The 21406-nt window shown below is 40.4% G+C and overlaps 1 protein-coding gene and 1 long non-coding RNA gene across 3 annotated transcripts; both read right to left on the bottom strand.

Annotated features, from left to right (window-relative positions):
• Positions 1 to 331: 331 nt before the first annotated feature.
• On the bottom strand, positions 332 to 12970 carry tnks1bp1 (tankyrase 1 binding protein 1). Of its 2 annotated transcripts, XM_077602310.1 has the most exons (11): positions 12781 to 12970; positions 9459 to 10268; positions 8174 to 9193; positions 6250 to 8125; positions 2820 to 2926; positions 2472 to 2574; positions 1979 to 2123; positions 1763 to 1881; positions 1505 to 1683; positions 1335 to 1428; positions 332 to 1055 (listed from the first exon to the last, which is right to left on the bottom strand). In XM_077602310.1, the coding sequence occupies exons 2-10, from the start codon at positions 10259 to 10261 to the stop codon at positions 1356 to 1358; spliced, it is 4425 nt and encodes a 1474-aa protein (XP_077458436.1). In that variant the 5' UTR covers positions 10262 to 10268; positions 12781 to 12970; the 3' UTR covers positions 332 to 1055; positions 1335 to 1355. The 2 variants fall into 2 exon arrangements, with proteins under 2 accessions (XP_077458436.1, XP_077458435.1); XM_077602309.1 differs by having other exon boundaries at positions 6250 to 9193; positions 12781 to 12969.
• Positions 12971 to 14896: 1926 nt separating this feature from the next.
• LOC144075604 (uncharacterized) lies at positions 14897 to 18280 on the bottom strand. The gene is made up of 4 exons (XR_013300585.1): positions 18231 to 18280; positions 15970 to 16062; positions 15355 to 15463; positions 14897 to 15084 (listed from the first exon to the last, which is right to left on the bottom strand). It is a non-coding gene; the product is annotated as an uncharacterized LOC144075604 (long non-coding RNA).
• Positions 18281 to 21406: the final 3126 nt, after the last annotated feature.

The raw sequence follows: 21406 nt of genomic DNA, 5'->3' as shown, positions 1-21406 counted from the left end.
GTATTCATCACACTGCTTCTCAATAGACTTGCCCACTGTTCCTGGCAAAGGCTGCCCAGCTCGGCCTGTATTACCAAACGGACCATGATCTTGCCATGGGTGAGTGTTCTGCCAGCCAGCCAGGAGAAATAACCTATATATCTTTTCCAGTCAGCTTTTTGCAATCCGCTCATCCAACTTATTGCTGCTTGGCTCATACCAGGTTCTTTGCCTTGTGTGTTGCCTAGAGGAGACTCTATGGGCAAAAATGGTGTCTTTCATAAACTATAATTTAAATACTTGATGTAAATTGTGGCTTACCTCAAATAAGATTGTAGGTAGATTCAAATACTGCATTCAATAGAAAAGCTTTTAATGAAATTTAAAACATTGCTAATTAATGACTGCTGGTCATTTTTTTCCATTGGAAAACAGGCACTTAAACAATCTCAAGTACAGTAGATAGACATATTCACACAAAGTGGTAGTATAAAAATATTCCAACATTTTTCTGCAATTTTGCCGATATCATGATGTGTTTGCAATTACCATTTTGAAAAAATGATTGTCTGTTCATGACTACATGATATAAATATAGAGTCTGCATGATCATATTTCTTAAAGTGCAAACGTTTACCTTAAAGGATCGAAATACAATATGATCCACTAAAGACAACACGTGAGTGGCTATAAATTGGCGGCAAAGGGGCCTCACGACATCGATCCCCTTCAAGAACCACTGGAAAAGCAGAAAATAAGAATGGAAGAATGAAAAAATAGCTAATCTAAGTCATGCTGCACATTGCATTGATGATCACTGGTTTCTATTGTAGCATTAGTTCAAACATGTCCTGGGCATGAATATAAAATGACACAGACTTGGTAAACCATTTACAAGACATACAGATTTGAATTACTTATGTAATCTGCATAAAAAAGCCTAAATTTTATTGTGCATATTTCACATCTGGTTCAAATGTCCAAATAAGGCACTCAAGTGCATAGTTTAGATGTTGTTGAAGTGTCTCTTGGCACAAACATCTGACATGGATGGATCCTGCCCAAAGTAGTAGCTCCTACAAGGAACACAATTCAAAAAAAGACATTACATTCTACATTCATATACAACAAAATCCATTGTCTTTTAGATGTGAGATAATAGATACGACAATAAAATAAATATGAAACTTCAAGGACCAAAGGGATACATCTTGAATGAAACAAGATAATGGGTGAATTCGCCATGAAGAAGTGATTCAAAAATTCCACGTTCATGCATTAAGATACCCATTCAACCATATATAGTGGCTGTAGATAGTAATTCATTTTTGTTATGTATTCAATTTCGTCCGCACCTGCTACATGTGGTTCCGCAATCATTCCCCCTCATGTTGACTGATACGCTTTTTGGTCTTCAACTCTGTCAGCCAAGCTGGAGAAGAGACCACTCTGCAAAGGACACAAAGATTAAAAAATTAAAAAAAATACTTTATACAGCAGTAATCTTGTCTTCAGCTGCTCTTACCCCCCATCTGGGGCGCCTACTGGTGGAAGTACTCGTGCCGCCCCAGGAAGTAGAGCAGCGGCACGAGGAAGGTGGGGAGAGCGAGGCAGTTGGGAGGGAGATGGCACCACTTCATCATTTGCACTTTCCTTGTCTTCTTCATTCTCCTCTCGTCCTTCTGCTCTCTTTTTGATCTGAGCCTGAGAGAACGTGGTAAGTACAGTGAGACCACGTTGAAATATAGTACTGTAAATCTAGCTGAGGTATCTGTGAACCCACAATGAGGGCGGACGGACTCATCCCAGGAAACACATTGCTCTTTCTGGAAGGAGTAGGAGAGGGGACAATCCTTTGTTTTGGCTGCTCCTCTTCCGAGTCGGACTCTCCACGTCCTCTATCTAAAATCCCCATCAAGTTGATGCATGCGGCTATCAACAGCAAATTCAAAACAAACTGTTCAACTACATTTAAATGGAAAATGAGATTAAGGATGACCTGTGGAGTCACAAGACCGCCAGTCCAAATTTTCTTTCACAGACGATTGGGAGCGGCTTGAGCGTGATGGACGCGATCGGATCCGCTTCTTCCCCAGCTCTACCCTGGATCTCTGTGCACTGGTGTCAAGAAGTGGGGTGGAGCTCTGTGCAACGGAATATACAGTTTCAGATTAATAAATCCAAAGTGTATACAATAGATAATCTGAGTTTAAACGAGTCTGGAAATTGTATAAATGTAATTTTGACCACCATTTTCTTCAAAGTCATACCTGTTAGTTTAATGGTTGGTATAATGCTTTACGCCGGCACTAGGTAAAGCCCATAAAAGTTTAAAAACGGATTTAAAATTTAATTGATCAGTGTCTGTCTTGAGGTTTATAGTTCAACACTACTGTGTGCTGAGTGTAGATGCTAAATGATATACCAAACGGTTGTGTTTTATTTAAATCAGATTCCAAAATGTTTAATGTGTGTATAAAGGTGGTACTAACCTCAGGGAAAGGAGATATCTCTAGCTCAATTTCATTGATATCTTCTAGTGAGGCATCAGGGAACGGATCAGTGGAAGAGTTCGGAGTTGACTGAATATTAGTCCTTTGAAATCACGGAGAAAAAAAATTAATCCTCCAAAAATAGGAACCTCAAGTTGTTGTTTCAACAAAGTCTACACGTTATTTTATTTCAAATCCAAAAGATACATGCTTCTCGTTCTGAGGCGCACTGTAATCACATTTGAGCACCAGAATATATGGTCCATCAAAAAATAAGTTAAGCTCTCATGTCAACAACCATTAGTTTCAGAGCAAGTTTCATATATTTTCAGCGACAGTTTATCCTACCTGTCAGTTGTAGATCTCCATTCATAGGCTGAATTCTGCCTGTCTGAATCAAAGTCTATCAACGCCTCAGTATCTTCAACATGGATGCGGTAACTGCTGGTGGGGTCCTAAGTGACACAGAAAGAAAACATTTGGACACCATTATAAAGTTCATCTTATTATGATTATATGAACTGTGTGTTGCAGAGAAAGAATACTCAAGCATGGGTCTTTTAATGAGCTGCTCAGAGAGGCGAAGCTCTGCTCAACATAGCACCGTGGGCATGTGTTTGCGAGCAAATGCTCACCCTAATGCACACACAAGGACATTGACATTTCTTAATGTGTGTGTGTGTGTGTGTGTGTATGCATATGATTCCTATTAGCCAACTAAATTAATAGAGATAAAATATGGGTGTCCTATACATATTTAAAAAAATTGAATATTTGGAGCAGTGTTGTTTAATTATGATTAATCCCCAGGGTAAGCATATGTATAAGTGTGTCATATTATATCATATTTGTTCTCAAAACATATTTGTCTCGGCCGTTTGGGGTTATTTTCACAGAATGGCCCTTCTTAACAGGACACTTTTTGACAGGCAGCATTGCCACCTGGTGGAACAAGCATTGATGTACAACCCTGAGATGGGCCCAAGCCAAAATGAGGCCTCGGACCCACCACATTAATTTAGACATTTCACCCTCAGAACTATTTGATTTTTTTTTAATTGATTTTTTTTTCACTTGGCTATGTAGCTGGTAAATTCATTTATACAAATACAAAGTAATAAACTGGCTAAAGCGACCCAGTGGCTTGGTGTCCTGAGTTCAAATCCAGGTTGGTTCACCTGTGTGGAGTTTGGATGTTCTCCCTGAGCCTGTGTGGGTTTTCTCCGGGTACTCCGGTTTCCTCCCACATTCCAAAAACATGCATGGTAGGCTGATTGGACATTCTAAACAAGGAGACGGACAAGCATCCACGCTCACACTCATACCTAGGGGCAATTTCGAGTGTCCAATCACCCTGTATGTCTTTGGAATGTGGGAGGAAACCGGAGTGCCCGGAAAAAACCCATGCAGGCACGAGGACAACATGCAAACTCCACACAGGTGGACCGACCTGGATTTGAACCCAGGTCCCCCACTGTGAGGCCGACGCGCTAACCACTCATCCGCCGGGCCGCCCAAAATTTGGATATCCATTTTCTAAAAGCTTATCTTATCTATGATTAGCCTTTAACAGGTCGCCACGTACTTTCTCACAAACGCAATTTTTGGATAGGAAAAATCATTATGTGAAGCTAGCATGTGGCACCAGATAACAACCCACCAAATAGGGAGGTTAGAACTTTTTTCCAAAGACATACAAAACTACAGAAAGAAAGTGGGAGCACTCTGTGCATGTGTGCACACACCCAAAGTGTACACAAGGACACAAACATACGTACACGCACACACTCACACAAAGTACACAAACCCACAGGGATGGGTGCAACAGAGCCTGCTGTTTTAACTTAAAAACATTGTGCCTGTTCAAACAGGCAAGTGAACTGATCTGTCTGTGCTTGCTCTTCATTCTTAATAGATCAGATTTCTCTATGAAGACTATATTGTTATATTAAAAACCTGTACAGGCTTATGTACATTTGGGTTGGCATCGGTGTGTGGACTGTACATTAATACATCTGGCGGGGTTGCGATACATGCACCGTGTGAATTTCTCACAAAGAATCCGAAGAATTTAAAGTGAACACCTCAGAAAGGAAAAACTAGGAATTAACCTAAGCACGCTAATATACCTTATTACTACTGTGTTCATTTGCAGTATTTTTTGAGCCATGATACAATATATCTCTTCTTTACAAGTAAATAGTTGCTTAGGTCGTAAACAGCATGAGTCATTAGTGGCCAAGTGACACATAATCCATTCTGAATCATGAGGAGCAGCTATGTGAATTGTGACAGCAGACTTTTTTTCTCTCGACTCTGTAAAAATGTTTTTGGCATAATTAATAAGTTTAAAAAGCTTTTGGGATCATTTAGAAGTGTGGTTAGCAGAATTATTAGGATGTGTTGATTTAGTCAGAAATGTAAGATAATCAAGTGAAATAAATTAACAGGTCTGTATAAAAATATACATAATTTATAAATCTTGTTTGTGCTCAAAGGTCACATATTAAAAAGTTGTTGTTTTCCCCCAATCCGGTGGGTAAAATAGTTTTGTTTTTATTCAAAAGACTGTACTGCAATACAACACTGGATGGAAATAAATTAGCATAAAAGTGCAGAAGCGTATTGAAAAAATGCCGCATTGAATGCATGCTGTAGTCAAAGCTAAAGGTGTCCCAACTTAGTATTGATGTGTATGACCTATTCTTTTTTAAATTTATTTCAAGTAGTGAGTTTTTTGGGGCTAATAACCCTAACACAGTCTATATTCTTTTTTTTTTTTTTTACAATCGGGTTCGTGAAGAAAATGAAATTGTCTGTAAACAATTTGAGAACCAGCTACTGATTGACACTATCATCAAATCCATACTGGGTTTACTATTTGAGTTACTGTATACCTACCTGTTTTAAAACAAATGCATGAGTCAGGCAATATGATCATAACTATTCCTCTATAATTACCATGATCCAAGCCTGTCATGATGCACGTATGTAAATCTAGTTTATGTGCAAAGGTGGTTTCTGTAGTCAGGATCACAGTCACACCCATGCACACCAACACAACACACAAGCAAACAAAGACACAATTTTAGGGCATGGCGTAACCAGGTGAAGCGAGTATAACAAGATTTTTTTATATACAGTACACTGTATTTACCTCCTCACATTTCTAATCTAAAAGGTTCAATAAGTGTCCTGAATGGAGTTTTTTTTCTTCAGAAAAAGAGTATGCCCTATTAAGGCATGTCATGTTATTCTGGGCATGCAGCAATTATTGTCAGTATCCCACATATAAGCATTTTTTTGCTCTATCAGTCTTTTTATGATTAGTTACAAATTTCATTTTACTATTAAATTAGAACAAGAAAAGCCTTCTTCCATCACAGTAGAATGACCATTTGAGTGAACTTGATTCCTTGTACAAATGTAGCAAAATTATCCATTTGCTCTTCCAAGGCTTCATGTAGTTGCGGACTAACTGTGTCCCCCCCCTCGGGTCCGCAAAAGACAAGGTCTGTAAAGTCAGCTGTTTTAGTAAGCGTTTCCTGTTTTTGTTAATTGCCCTTGACCCTGTACAAACCAGGGACCAACATCAGCGGTGGCCTGGAGCCACACATGACTACGTCTCGACCACCTGAACATTCAGTGCTGCTGGCCCTATGGGACCACCTCAGAGATCGAGACTGCAACATGTACAGGCCCAACATTTGCCCCACAAACGCTCTGCCTGTAACTGTTTATGAGGATACATTAAAAGAAGAAAAACTATGGAATTTACCTCGTGCTTGTAAGTTCGGTGTTTTTTTGTCATCTCTTCCTGGAGAAACCGTTCCTCCTGCACTTGAGACTCCTCCTCTTGCCCTCTGTATTCAGTTTTTTTCTCCAAGCTGTCCAAGTGTGATCTCCTGTCAAAGTCCCCTTTATTTTTCACTCTTTCTTCTGCATCTCTTTCCCGATTTCCATCATTGAAGGGAACAGGCACGTCTACTCTTGCGTCTCGTGTAGTTACATCCACTCTCGGCTGTGAACCCCATCGAGTTGGCCTCACTGAAAAATCGTCAAAATGACCGACATCCGCCACAGGTGCAGGCTCGTTGACTGAGAAGTTATCAAAAACGATTTTAGTTTGTGGTGAGAAATTGGATGAACTTTCTTTCCTCTCCTCCTCTTCCCTTCTTGCCTCCAGTCTTTGTCTCTCTGCCCTCCTCATCCTCTCCAGATCTTCCCTTTGCTGTAGCATTTTCATCTCCATCTTTTGTCTTGTCCTGGACTCCTCTTCCTTCAGTGCTTGCGCCACTCTAGACTCCTCTCTCCTGTACTCCAATTCTTCCTGTCTCTGTCGCTCATCCTCTTCCACCTTGAGCCTGAATTTTTCCATCTCCTCCCATCTTCTCTCCTCTTCCCTTATACTTTCCCGCTCAATTTCCCCCCTTCTCTGCCTTTCATTTTGTTCTATCTTCAACTTGAGTCTTTCAATGTCCTCCTTTCGTCTCTCCTCGTCCCTCAGTCTTTCCCTCTCCAATTCGTCTCTCCTCTGTCTCTCCTCTTGTTCCACTGCCAGCCGTATTCTTTCTATCTCCCTCCTTCTCTCCTCGTCCCTTAACCTTTCCCTCTCCAATTGTTCTCGTTCCTGTCTCTCCTCTTCCTCCCTTTTTAGCCTCAATCTTTCTATTTCCTTTTTTCTTTGCTCCTCTTCCCTCAGCCTTTCCCTTGCGAAGTCCTCACGCAAGCGTCTTTCCTCTTCTTCCCTCATCAGCCTCAATCTTTCTCTCTCCTCTCTCCTTTTCTCCTCACCCTTCACTCTTTCCCTCTCCAATTCATCTCTTCTCTGTCTCTCCTGTTCTTCCCTCCTCAGCCTCAGTATTTCTATCTCCTGCCTCCTTCTCTCTTCTTCCTTTAACCTTTCCCTCGCCAATTCTTCACGAACCCGTCTCTCCTCCTCTTCCCTCAATCTTTCTATCTCTTGCCTCTGTCTCTCTTCCATTTGCCTTTCCCTCTCCAAGGCTAGCCTTTTCTGTCTCTCCTCTTCTTCCCTCACGACCTTCAGTCGTTCTCTGTCTTCCCTCCTTCTTTCCTCTTCTATCAACCTTTCTTTTTCCAATTCATCCCTTTTCCGCCTCTCCTCTTCCAACTTTTTCACTCTCATTCTTTCAATTTCCTGCCTTTTTCTCTCTTCTTCCCTTACTTTTTCCCTTTCTAGTTCCTCCTGTCTCTGCATCTCTTCTTCCCGTTTCAGCCTCAATCTCTCCATCTCCTCCCGCATTTTCTCTTCTTCCCTGAGCCTTTCCCTCTCCAATTCTTCACGAACCCGTCTTTCCTGTTCTTCTCTCTTCAGCCTCAGTCTTTCAATCTCAACCCTCCTTTGCTCCTCTTCTCTAAGCCTTTCTTTCTCCAGTTCCTCCCTTCTCCTCTGCTCTTCCAACTTCTTCAGTCTTAAGCTTTCTATCTCTTTCTTCCTTTTCTGCTCTTCCCACAGTCTTTCTCTCTCTCTTTCCTCCCTCATATGTCTTTCCTCTTCTTCTCTCTTCAGCCTCAATCTTTCAATTTCCACCCTTCTCTCCTCTTCTTGCAACCTTTCCTTCTCCAATTCCTCCCTTCTCTGCCTCTCCTCTTCTTCCTTCTTTAGCCTCAATCTTTCAATTTCCTCCCTTCTTCTCTCCTCTTCTTGCAACTTTTCCTTCTCCAATTCCTCCCTTCTCTGCCTCTCCTCTTCTTCCTTCTTTAGCCTCAATCTTTCAATTTCCTCCACTCTTCTCTGCTCTTCTTCCTTCTTTAGCCTCAATCTTTCAATTTCCTCCACTCTTCTCTGCTCTTCTTCCTTCTTTAGCCTCAATCTTTCAATTTCCCCCCTTCTTCTCTCCTCTTCTTGCAACTTTTCCTTCTCCAATTCCTCCCTTCTCTGCCTCTCTTCTTCCTTCTTAAGCCTCAATCTTTCGATTTCCTCCCTTCTTCTCTCCTCTTCTTGCAACCTTTCCTTCTCCAATTCTACCCTCCTCTGCCTCTCCTCTTCTTCCTTCTTCAGCCTCAATCTTTCTAGTTCATCTCTTCTCGCCTGTTCTTTCAGCCTCTCTTTCTCCAATGCCTCCCTTCTCTGCTTCTCCTCTTCCAACCTCTGTACTCTCAACTTTTCCATCTCCTCCATCCTCGTTTCTTCGTCTCTCAACCTTTCCTCGTCCTGCCTTCTCTGCCTCTCCCCTTCTTCTCTCTCCAGTCTCAATCGTTCTTTCTCCTCCTCCTGCCTTCTCTCCTCTTCCATTCTCTCCTCTATCCTTTGCCTTTCCTCTTGTTCCTCTGCAAGCCTATGTCTTTCTTTCTCGGCCTCCCCAGGGCTCGTCTCTTCTTTCTTTAGCTCCTCATCCTCCTCTTTTCCTTTCTTCTCCTCCTGTATTATTTTCCCCTCCTCATTCATGCCCTCGCCCTTGCTCTTTAAAGTTCCCATTTCATCTACATTGTCATCAACTTTCGACACTATGTCACGAGTAGCTTCGCCTTTGTCTCCCTCCGTGGCACCAGAGTGAAGAGAGCGGCGTTTCGGAGTGTCAGATCTTTTAACAATTTCAGGTGAGGAGTCATTGGTGGCGTCATGATGTCCGGGGTCGAAATCCTCCGATGTCTCAAGGCTTTTTGTTGGAGGTTTTTCAGTTGTGTCAGGCTTCCTTGATTCAGGAACAGCTGGAAATGTAGGAGTCTTCTCTATTGTTGGTGCAGTTGGGGCCACTACGCTGGGAAGGAAGATTCATTCATTTGTTAAATTGATCTGCCAATAATTGTCTTGCCTGCTGTTATCTAGGCTTGAACAGTTTAAAACTTGGGGTTTAATTGAAAGTTTACTGAGTGACAATTCACAATTAAAGTGTGTGAAGTCAACACCATACAATGTGACTGTAACCAAGACATAATCCCCAAGAGACATAAAATAAAATATCAAACATAAGGTTTACATGCATGATGTCCAAGAACAAAATCTTGACTGAGGAAATTACTAACCTGGGTTCCGGAGTCGTCCAGTTCTTAATCCGCTCTTTGACACCAGCGGTTTCGTTAACAAACTCCGGCTGAATTCTCTTCACAGCAACCTCAGGCCTCGTGTCAAAGAGAAGACTTATCCGGCGTTTAATACTACCACCTCCATTGGTGTTCTCCATTATTTGGTCTTCATCACTTCCTGTTATGGGTGTCTCTGGCTCTATTGGTTTTGTCTGGTTTGCATTTTCTTTTCCCTTGTTCATAGATGAATCTCTGCTGGGTTCACTTGGCCGAGGGATGCCACCAGAGTTAAACTTTGAGGTTAGCTCGACAGACAAGCGCTTTCGGGTTCCTCCCCATTGAAATGTTTCATTGATATTGGAGGAATCATTACTCGGGACTTCATCGGTCTTCTGGACATTGGTTGGTGGAGATTTGTTTTCGCCCTTTTTGATGTCATCCTGTTTAGTGTTTGTCCCTGCCTGTGTGTCTGTTTTGTTGTTTGTTTTGGCAACTTCTTTTTGGACTGCAAGAGATTTGGGTTCAGGTTTGGATTGTTTTGTTTGATCCTTTAAAGGTATACTTGTGGACTTTTGCTGAGGTTGTTTTGCGGGTGGTTTGGTCATGGGGGGTTTAGGAGCAATATTAATTTTTCCATCCTTGTCTTTAGAGGACACTTTAACAGTCTTTGGGGCATTTATGGAGCGAATTATGTTGTTTTGTGCTGAAAACGGTTTGGGAGTAAGTCGCGGTTTAGGAGGGAGAGATGGCTTAGTTTTGGAGACATCAATCAACTGGGAGGAGTCAACTGAGGTCTGCATCATTAGGTTTCTAAAAAAACATAAATACAAATATGTTAGTCTACTTATATAACTGTCATGCAGCAAATATTTAGCCATACAGACCAAGTCTACACTATATCAATCATTTTTTGTAATGTGGAGAGAGTGTAGATTCCATAACCCAACATAAGAATTATCAAGCGAATTTGAACAACCACTAATGAAGGAAGGACTTTACATCAATGCATTGAATTTATGCATACCTGTGTATTGCACACAATAGTAGTGATGGTCAACAAACCCAAAAACTGATTATTTCGGTGTATCGCTCCACAAATAGTTACCAAACTTTAAGATAAAGGATGCATGCGCCAAGTCATTTAGATCAGGAAGTCATTATAAGAGTTCCTACAAATTTGGGACCCAGTACTTCCTGTTTGATTTCCTCTGCAGCCCCTTCAGGAAGCAAAGTAGTTCAGAAGAGTGTCTGCGGCCTCCAAGACGGCGATATAACGTGCTCTTTAGGTGGGTAACGTGTCTGCGACCCTATCCCGAACCTTAACCGCACACACGCACTTAAAGAGCACAGTAAGCACAAGTCATGCAGGCTGCAGACAGGTACACTTGAACTAGTTGGCCGCTTTATTTATCTGCTACCAAACAGTGAAATGTATTAAGGCCTGCATTGCTTCAACATATTAAGTTGCAGACTTTTATGGAAATATGTGCATTTATTATATCTTTAAGATAAGTGTCCATGTACCATTGACCTCACTTAAGCCAAAAAAAGCAGAGTAGCGAACACTAATAGAATTACTGAATCTTACTAGTTATGTTTTTCCATGACATTATTGGAGCAACATTTGTAAAGAAGTAGTAAAAGTACATGTTATTGTGCATTAGTTGATACCGGTGTACTACTGGCACTACTGCAATGGGTAGCAAATATCACTAGTAGTCAATGAGTGTAGAGTTTCTATTAACTAGTCACAGAAGTGATACACTAAAACAGTTTCAAGTACCATAGAGTTGTTTTAGAGGTGAAGTATTTTACGAGACAAGATTTGAAGAACTCACTAGTACTGGTTTAAATATCAAATATATTAAAAATATAACACGAAGGGCTTTCATTCACTTTTCTACCCTGCATATTACATCTTAGCAGAGAATCACTTTATTAGAAGATCCGAAAGTGAAGCCAGGGTCGTTTGAAGGGGAGGTACAGCCCAAGTAAATATGGTACAGTCTTCCCTCAATTATTGCGACTTCACTCATCGTGAATTCACTTCTTTGTGATTTTTTTTCTGCTCTAAATTATTTTTGTTTTTTTGTTTTTTGTTCATAAAAATGTGAAAATCCATGCTGAAACTCGCAAGCGGAAGCCACTCTTGCTACTAGGACTCAGCCCTGAAAAAAAAAGTAGTTATAATAGTGGTGACCATACTTTGAGATTTTTCGATTATCATGACTGGTCTACATTAACCATGATATTCGGGGATTACTATATACACATGGAAACATTTCAACCTACAATACTGTAAAGGTGACAAAGAGTACACAGTCTAACGCAGCACTTCCAAAAGTGTCACTAAAAATTCCTCACGCATTGTTTGCAGCATCTGGTTTGACCTGTCAGTCTTTTTGAATCTACGAGTCCCGCAGATCCCCACCCAAAAGTTGAATGACTGTGCCCGCCTGTTCCACACAACGTCACAATTACATTGCTTTCTTTGTTTACACACACTAATGTTCATGTGTACACACTTCAGTTTTGGGGTCCTGGATTCAAATCCAGGTCCGTAGACCTGTTTGGAGTTTGCATGTTTTCCCTGGGCTTGCGTGGGTTTTCTCTGGGTACTCTGATTTCCTCCCACATTTTAAAGACATGCATGGTAGGCTGATTCGACACTCTAAATTGCCCCTAGGTATGAGAGTGAGCGAGAATGGTTGTCCATCTCCTCGTGCCCCAAAATTCTGCTGGGCTCCAGCACCCCCCGCGACCCTTGTGGGGATAAAGCAGTTCAGAAAATGAATGAATAGGTATAAATGTATAAATGGACCCAACTAATTTCGAATTATGAACGTCTCCATCCGGTCAGGTGAGTGTGAGAAAGAAACTCTGTCTTCAAAGTAAAGCTGGGCTTGACAGATCAACATTTGGTGTGTTTTCAGGACACGGTCTCGCTTATCCGTGAAGAACATCATTTTTCCGAACAGCTATGTACGTCATCTTTGTTTGCTTGCCCTCCTTTTCCTCGCTGCTCACCTGCTTTGCTTGAGTGATGCACAACTATAAATGGCAACACAAGTTTAACCCATAAAAAGAAGTTATAGTAGTCTCTGTCGAGCTGGGTTAATATGTTACGGATAAACACACGTCAAAAGTGAACGATGGGTCGTTGAACTGAGAGAACCAACTCTTTAAAAATGAGCAACTTTATGAAACTAAACCATTATTCCCGTCTTACATCTTGTTTACCCACACCACTTAATTAAATAACAAATAAAAGGCACGTTGTGCACCTGCACCGCATATAGATGTAGAAACGTGTTTCATTTACCTTTTAGTATTCACACAGATTCATACGGATGGCGGCTGATAATGGCCGTGGGAAGAAGTTATAAAAGGAAAAACAAACTTGGGTTTTCGTCCACCGTCTCGCCTGCTGTTCTCTGTTTTTTCCTCATTCCCACTAAGGAGGCGTCACAATGGTGTTGACTCCTCCACGACACTCCTCCTCTGGTCGACACACCAGTTTTGAGGTTAAGTTAGACGTTCTATTAACGCGCGCTTGCAAGTCATTATCCCGGAGTTTCAAAATAAAACCAGTATTTTAAAGCAACACTTTTCAAGGACAAAAAAAATGTTGGTTCCCAGAGTTTTTACCAATGGGAGCAGGACACTATTTGTCTGTCTTATCCATATGACAATTAAATTTCCCAAATACGGGATGAATAAAGTTATCCAATATTACACAAAGAGGTATAGTGTGCATGATCAAAATAAACCATTTAAATAGTAAACAGGCAGATGAGGGCGGCCCGGCGCCTTGAGTGGTTAGCGCGTCAGCCTCACAGTGGGGGATCTGGGTTCAAATCCAGGTTGGTCCACTTGTGTGGAGATTGCATTTTCACCCCGGGCCTGCGTAGGTTTTCTCCGGGTATTGCAGTACTACATAACTTTTGCATAAAGATGATCAAAATGTTGATTGTGCCCAGTGGAATGGTTATACTAACCACACTCTTTAATAGCTTCAGGAAATTGCTGAATATTTGAACAAAACTGCAATGTTTTGTTGTAAATTCAGATCCAGCGCATCCCAAATGTGGTAAATGGATGGTATGGTTGATATTTTGCAGAGCTGAGAATACAAACCTTGTACATTGGAACTGTGCAAAATCTTGATGTTTGTAGATGAATGGCTTCAGAATCTCATCATGCTATCTTTATTTGTTTAAAGGGCCACCAAAAACATGCACCTGTTTTTGTTGTCCATAACAAATAACTAACTGTACAATATAAATCCCATTTCCACCTTTGGCCTCTCAATCCGCAATGTTGAAATAAGATCCCTCAAAATACAGAGAGAAAATATTGATTCATTTACAAACTAACAGTGGTTAGAGTATTTACTTCACTATGGTGAGGCTAATTAACCTTAATTACTACAAATATCTATTTTTTTAACAGTGATTCAGTATGTACTGTGATATTTTACTTGCAAAAAGGAAGGCAAATTTTTATTTTGAATATTTCTATTGGAGCTTTCCTTTTGACTCTCGATCAAGCTTGACAGTAAAGCGTTGTGTCTGTTTTGTGGACCTGATAAACCTGTTCTGGTGAAAGCAGACTGCTATTTAACCGATGAGTAAATGGATCAATGCAATGCATTTTGCCTAGTGGCTATCTTCAAAAAATATATTTTGATTGCATATCTGTCCTCTATTTCATTTGCCTTTTAAAAATAAGAAGCAGAAATGCACAAATGGTGATTGGGGACTGTTCATGTTTTTTGGGGATGTCGGAGGGAGTCAGAGTACCCAGAGAAAACCCACGCAGCCATGGGCAGAACATGCAAAATTCACACAGGAAAGTCAGAATATTTTATATTATTATATCTTTTTTTGTATTTTATTGAAGTGTGAAATTTTATTTGTTTATGATTTGCTTTCTTACTCTACCTCATGAATGAAGGGTGATTAATCCAACCCTGGCATCAACTTCCTCACTGATCCTGCAGAGTGTGAGCGTGAATGGATAAATGGAAGTTATCACTCATACAGGGTTTTAGATGTTGGCCTCAAATAGAGTAAGTCCAATCTTAGTTGTATTTAAAATATATGTACTTTGACTCAAACATTCACCCGCCCACATAAACACAGGTAAAAAAAAAATCAATATTCAACCCCCAAGTGTCACACAGTCAGTATTCAGTGTTTGTCAGAAGCAGCTGCTCTTCTGAGCTCCTGCCCCCACAATCCACTCCAGACAATACCAAAGAAAAAAAAGAGACTCAAGCCACAAAAACACTTCTGTCAAACACACATGGTTTTGTAACACCATGCTCAAAACCTATTGTGCTTTCACACACACACACACACACACACACACACACACACACACACACACACACACACACACACACACACACACACAGACACACACACACACACACACACATTATCACTTAACAGAATTACTAACAGACAATAAATGTTAGTGTTTTATGTTGAATATATATTCTTTTCATTCATCTTCAGTACCACTGTTGGGTTGGCTAATACCTGTGTTGACCACTAGAAGGTGTAATGTTCCAACTTTTTTTTCAACCCTTGTTCTTGGTTTCAGTTTTGTTTCTTGGTGGCTATCAAAAACAAAATAGCAGATTGTTGGAATACAAACAAGCATGCTGACCTTGACCTCATATTTTACATACATTTGCCTGATTGGTTTAGGGAATCAGGTCAATCTTTCTACAATTTCCTATACAATGACTTTTCTCATGGAATTCAAATTCTTTAATGTGCTGATTTGACTGATTTATCTGTCTTTTAGCCTTTCTATTGCAAATTGTCACAGTCTCCAATGAACATGGCCAAAATCCCACAGTCCCTCGCTGCTTCCCTTCACACACCTGTGTCGCACTCCATTCCGTTTTTCCTTTTCTGTCGGCCTCTCTCACCTGGTAACCAGACCTCTGGAGAGCAGGGTTGGGTTTCCACTTTCCCAGAAATGAAGACAATCTGAGCCACACAAAAAAATCACAATGAGCCTTCTCTGCTCTCGGCGCGATATGTATACAGTACGTTTCACATTAAAAAAAATTATGAAGGTACCTATCCTGTACACACCCATTCAATTTTTTATCTTTCATTTTTCATCCGGTTGTACTTTCCATCTTTCCTCAAATATTTTCTTTTCATCTGGCATGGTGGTTCGGCGTCCACATACAGTCTTATAATAATCCTTTAAATCAAAAGAAGCATTATAAAACCGACTAGGGCCCTCCTGAAATCACTCATGAAGAATAAAACTAGACAGTAAGGAGTACATAAAGGACACTAAAATGATTATTGTAATTGAGTTGATTGTAGCATATAGAGGATATTGCTTGTGGCACCTCTCAACTGGCTCTGAACTTATGTTTGGCACAGACCCTAGGGGACCGTGCTAACGTTGCTAACCAAGCCAATTGCTCTTGGACAGATAAGAAACAGAGAAAAAGAAAAAAAAGAGAATTAAATTATACCTCAAAAGCTTAGGATGACCGCAAACAGGAGCCATTTGTCCTTGGGTAATCATGGGTTTGTTTGTACTTGATGTCATAATTCAGCATGAGGCCCTTCAAATAAAGCATGGTTAAGTAGGTTGTGAAGACCCAACATAACAGTTGCCAATTAGCCCACAAAGCAAGGCACCATTAGAGTGTGAACTCATGAATCAATAACTACAGCTTTTCATCAGGCTAGCTGGAGGCCTGAACTAAGCACGGCACGCAAGAAAAACAGCTGCGCTGGACTAAACCACGTGTTGTATTTAACATCAATCTCAGGAAAAACATCATTTCCATCATATAAAATTATTATACAAACACAAGCCCCTAATAAATCCACACTTCTGAACTTCCAAAGGGATGATTTACATGTTCCCAAAGCCTTTGGGAACAGCAGTCAATGGTGGTCGGCACATTCATCGGAAACAACTGGACAAGGAGGATAAATCAGTCATACTCTCTCCCCTTTTTCTACACACAAACACACACACACACACACACACACACACACACACACACACACCTTCTCATGTATGTTGTTCAGTGATTTACACACCAGAGCGATTAGGAGTCGGAAACTCAAGACTATTCAAGCTTCCTTGAAACACACACAGATCTGCATTCAAGCAGGGAACATACAGGGGGGCAGTAGCTTCCTATAAATAGCAGCTCGGAATGGTGTTGAGAGGTCCAGTGAAAAAAGAAAAATACAGTGGGGAGTGGAAAAGGGATTAAAAAAGATGCAGGGACGTACTGCACTTTCCCTTCCATGTATGTGAGATGCTTCGGCAAGGGATGCTTATCCTGCCACCATTGAACCTTTCTGTCTCCTCTCCCTGATAGAAATCATTATATATCTTACATACGGACTTTCTCTTCCTTTCATTGCACTTCCTTTTGCCAGGTCCCTCTATGACAGCCACTGTTCATTAACACAACATTACGTGTTTCTTCCGATAAAAAGATAATGAATCCCCTCAGGCTGGTAGCACAATGCTCTCCAACATCATGACTCCATCAGTATGTGTCACGATGTCTTTTCCAGCAACTGCTTTAGTGACATCACCTCAACTCCCCTCCATCCTAAATAAAAACGACAAGGGCAGAGCTAAAGCCAGGGATGGTGTATAAGTGTAGATAAATTAGACTCCGTCCATTATCAAAAAGCTTATGGATAGCTCATTATATACTACTAAAATTGCCCTCCTAGTTATTTTTTTTTGTTCTGGAAAGAATGGTGGGACATAACTCAAATTTTATATATTAGTTTCACCTCAACTGACCGACAGTTATTTGCAGGGCTAGTAATCCCAACAGGGTAATGTTTCATGTTTAATGTAATTTAGCTAATTTGGATGGTTCTTTATGAACATACATTTTGCGATTGAATCACTAACTAACATAAGCTATGTCATTATTGTTATTATTATTATTATTGTTGTTGTTGTTATTTATTATTATTGTTATTATTATTATTATTTTTTTTACTGTTGTAAAGTCTAAATTTATCACAATGTTATCCAACCGACCAGGCACTGTACTTTGTCCCGCTAATGCAGAGTTGCCACTGTTTGAGTTACCAAATGTGAAAGGTAATTTCCTAGTGGTGTACAACAATTTCTGTTCCTGCTGATCTCTAACTAGGTTTATGCATTGTGTCTGTATGTGTGGCTGGAGAGCTTTTCCCCAAAGAGTGTCTGTGGTATTACATTATTGTATGTACAGAGGTCTAGTGCTTTCGCTCATATGTCCCATAAACAAAAATAATCTTGTGTCATCAGGGTAAATAGTGTACAACGGGTTGTAGTGTGTTTCTAGAATTTCATAGCCACCCCCTGAAGCCTCTTCGTAGACTTCCTGCAGTGCTAGCTCCGGTCCAATCATTTGTTTTGGATGCAAATGATTAATGAAAGCTTAACACAACTATCAGTTGACAGTTGAGGAGGCCTTTAAAGCTCCCCACAATCCTTTCCTTCCTGTCCATTCCTCTTCTCCATTTCTTTCTCTTCCTTTTCCACACCTTCCCTGAGGGCATTGAGGGATTGTTGCTGGGGAATCAAGGTGAGGCTTTCAGCTCCAGCACAGGTGTGTTTATTGCCACCCCTTTTCTTTCACCTCTTATGACTTCTTTGGCAAGCCACCTGTCAGGTTGAAAGTACTACACCCGCACAAAATGTTACATTTAAAGATGTCTCTTAACCTTATTGTAATGGAGCAGTTACTGTGTCGCCATGTACCTGGTTGTTGTCTGCATTCTTGGCCCTGCTGCAATCACCCGTGGCAAAGAAATCTAAGGGACCAAAGGAAGACCTTCTCTGAGAAACATTATTTTAGAGTATTGTTTTCCTCCCACATGGTCACAGGTCACCAGCACCCTCTTATCAGGACAAAAGGTTGCGCTCAATAGGGAGGTTCAGGTGCTCGGCCCTACTGGGCCAGGCATTGTAGAGGTCAAAGAGGCAACTTGGGTCCAACATCCAATGAGCTCCCCAACTAAGGGAAAGGTATAGAACAAGGGTGTCAGACTCGGGTTGGTTCGCAGGCCGCATTAACGTCAACTCGATTTTATGTGGGCCGGACCATTTTAGATATAATATTTAGATTTTTTTTAAATAAATGGATTAAAAGAACTGGATTAAAATCCCTGAATATTCAGTTTTTTATAGATCTAAAACAATGTTTATTTTAGCTTTTTTAATATATTGTTTGATTTTACAAAATGATTTTTGAACTAAAAACAGAGAAAAAATTGATTAAAAAATTACAATTATTGATTTAAAAGGGGAAATTCAGGAAATTTAATATACATCTATACTCTTCATTTTAATTTGATCCTAAAACTGAATTTCGGCACTCATGATTTACTTTCCCGGGCCGCACAAAATGATGCGGCGGGCCAGATTTGGCCCCCAGGCCGCCACTTTGACACCTGTGGTATAGAAGATCAGGTGTATAACAAAATGAGAAGGGATCTTTGGGCTCTGATATTTAACTAGAGCAATGTGGAATGCCACCTCTCTGGTAGAGAAGAGTCTGGCTCACCTCGGCGGACAACTTAAAGTAGTACGAGTTCTTTTGAGAGGAGTGGGAATTTAGTCCTGGAGTCTCACGCGGTGAGAGTTGAAGGTCCAAACCGTGGATTGACACCTGTGAGTTGGGTTTTACCCAAGTGAACAAGAGGATAGCCTCCCCCTAGTTTTAAACTTTACCCAGGGACAGTGGACCTTTTGACTTAGTGTTTGTGTGACTTAATGGTGTATTTTTCCAGGAAACGCTTGGAATTTAAGGACATTTAGAAATGCAGTTCATGCTTTAATCATCCAAATTATGTCTCCATATTCAACCAAAGTCCAAAGATTTTTTGGAGCATTCTCAGCTTTCTTTCAAACTGCCCCGGGCCGTAGAAAAAACAGGTCCCAGGCCCTGTGTGGTCAAAGTTCACTTCGAGACAAAGGGTTCCTACTTTGGGTCAGTTGTGGTCAGGAAAACAAAAAAGGGGTGACAACTGGGTTGGATAAAAATGAATGCAGTGTTTCAAGGTGAAGGAGTGACAACAAAGAACAAGTGACAGCTGGAGGACAATAATATTGAGAAAAGTTTATTATGAGTTTTCTGACAATTGATATTAAGTCAGGCAAAGTTTAAACAGAAACTTCCCAGGAATGATGCTAATCCTCGCTAAGTGTGGTTAAAAATACCAGTAAATATATCTATAGAAATGAGTTTCTGCTTTAATTAACTTGCTCGTATCCCTCTAACCTGCTCATGCCGCTCCACCACCCTGCTGACTTTCCCTCTTTCCCCCCTCTTTTTTTAATCCAGTACCATTGATCATGCATGCAGAAATTGAGCACGCCCAGCCAACAGGATAGGTTAGCTGCATGGTGCAAGGCCCTGTCCTACATACTGTTTCCTCGCTATGCTCCACCAGGCCACAGTCCCCCCCAATTTGCCTCATACACACACAAACATGCACACACTCACATATTGCAGTGGGTGCTCTGTACAGAGATGATTCTTCTCAAAATTTTCCAGAGAAGTGGACAGTGCATCTGCCTTTATAATTTTTTTTCTATGAATAAAATTGTGTTGAGGGCAAAATTATTTCAACATGTTTGTTTGGGTTTGTTCCTAGCAGCTGGGATATAAAGTAGCTATGCTCAGTTGATCAAGAGGTCCCTGTTAGAGAGAGTAGCTGACGTTGAGGTAATGCTGCTAATCTGCTATTTAGCTGGTTAGGTCTGCCTGTCACATGTCACATTACTGTTTTATTATTATTAAATTAGGCACAAGCTAAGAATCAGTGTCACAACATTACACTAATATATGGGTGTATGTATATATCAGTACAGACCAGAGATTCTCGATTATTTCTATATTATTTATCATTATACTAACAATTTTCACCTCCACTAAGGAAGGTGGAGGTTAAGTATTCGGTTCCAGATGTCCATTTTTCTGTATGTTTGTGTTCAAGATAACTCTAACTTTGCGATGCATCCTATCTGGGTTAAAAATGCAACAGGACATGACAAAAAGTTCCTTACAGATAAGCCATTTCTAATCAAACCCTTACTTAATAAAACTTGTATGTTTCCATATATACATCAATACACAGTATTTGGTATCTGAGGTCAGCAGCAACTCCTCTCTTTATTTAGATGAGTGTGACACAGATAAATGCACACTATAGAGAAACTCTGAAATGACAGTTCATTGATAAAAGCAACTGAAATCAGCAAGGCAACCTCATAGGCTGATCAAAATCAGGTGGGTTGTGTCAAGTGAATTTAAGGCAAGTGTCTGGGTCATTACAAAATGTTTTTCTGTTTCTATATCATAGCAGTGTAATTGCATAATACAATACATTAATTATAGTTAGTGTAGACTTGCAGTGCATTGCACTGAGTTTTTTCTCTCTTGTGAAGCTACTCCATGAAACAATAATCATGTCAGTAATGTATAAATTGTTTGTTTAAGACAGTACAATAATTTAAATTAGACATAGGAGTGTTTCATACGGTACACGTGTTAGCTGTCGTTATTTGGAAGAAGCACGTAATGTGTCATAACCAGTCAACTATTCCAGGCCAGCTGACTTTGTAAGGGACCTTGGGACAATTTAAGTCTTCAATTAACAAGGGAGGGGTGAGCAAAAAATAAAGACATAGATACAGAAACAAGGTCACTCAGAAAGTGTAGCGCTCTACCAAGCTTTTGATGGCAACATTTTTAAAAAGTCACTGTGTAAGAATTAGAAAACCATTTTCCATAGTGGTATTGCATATTAGGGTTCATGGCATTTTCTAGCTATCTCAGAGGGCACTTATTAAAACAGCCAGTTAACTCACATTTGCGTATCTTTTTATTTTTTTAATAGTTAACCTAACAGGCATGTTTTGGGAACACTAGA

The sequence above is a fragment of the Stigmatopora argus genome, chromosome 6, assembly GCF_051989625.1.
Source record: "Stigmatopora argus isolate UIUO_Sarg chromosome 6, RoL_Sarg_1.0, whole genome shotgun sequence".
Lineage (NCBI taxonomy): Eukaryota > Metazoa > Chordata > Actinopteri > Syngnathiformes > Syngnathidae > Stigmatopora > Stigmatopora argus.
This window is presented reverse-complemented; position numbering and strand designations above follow the sequence as displayed.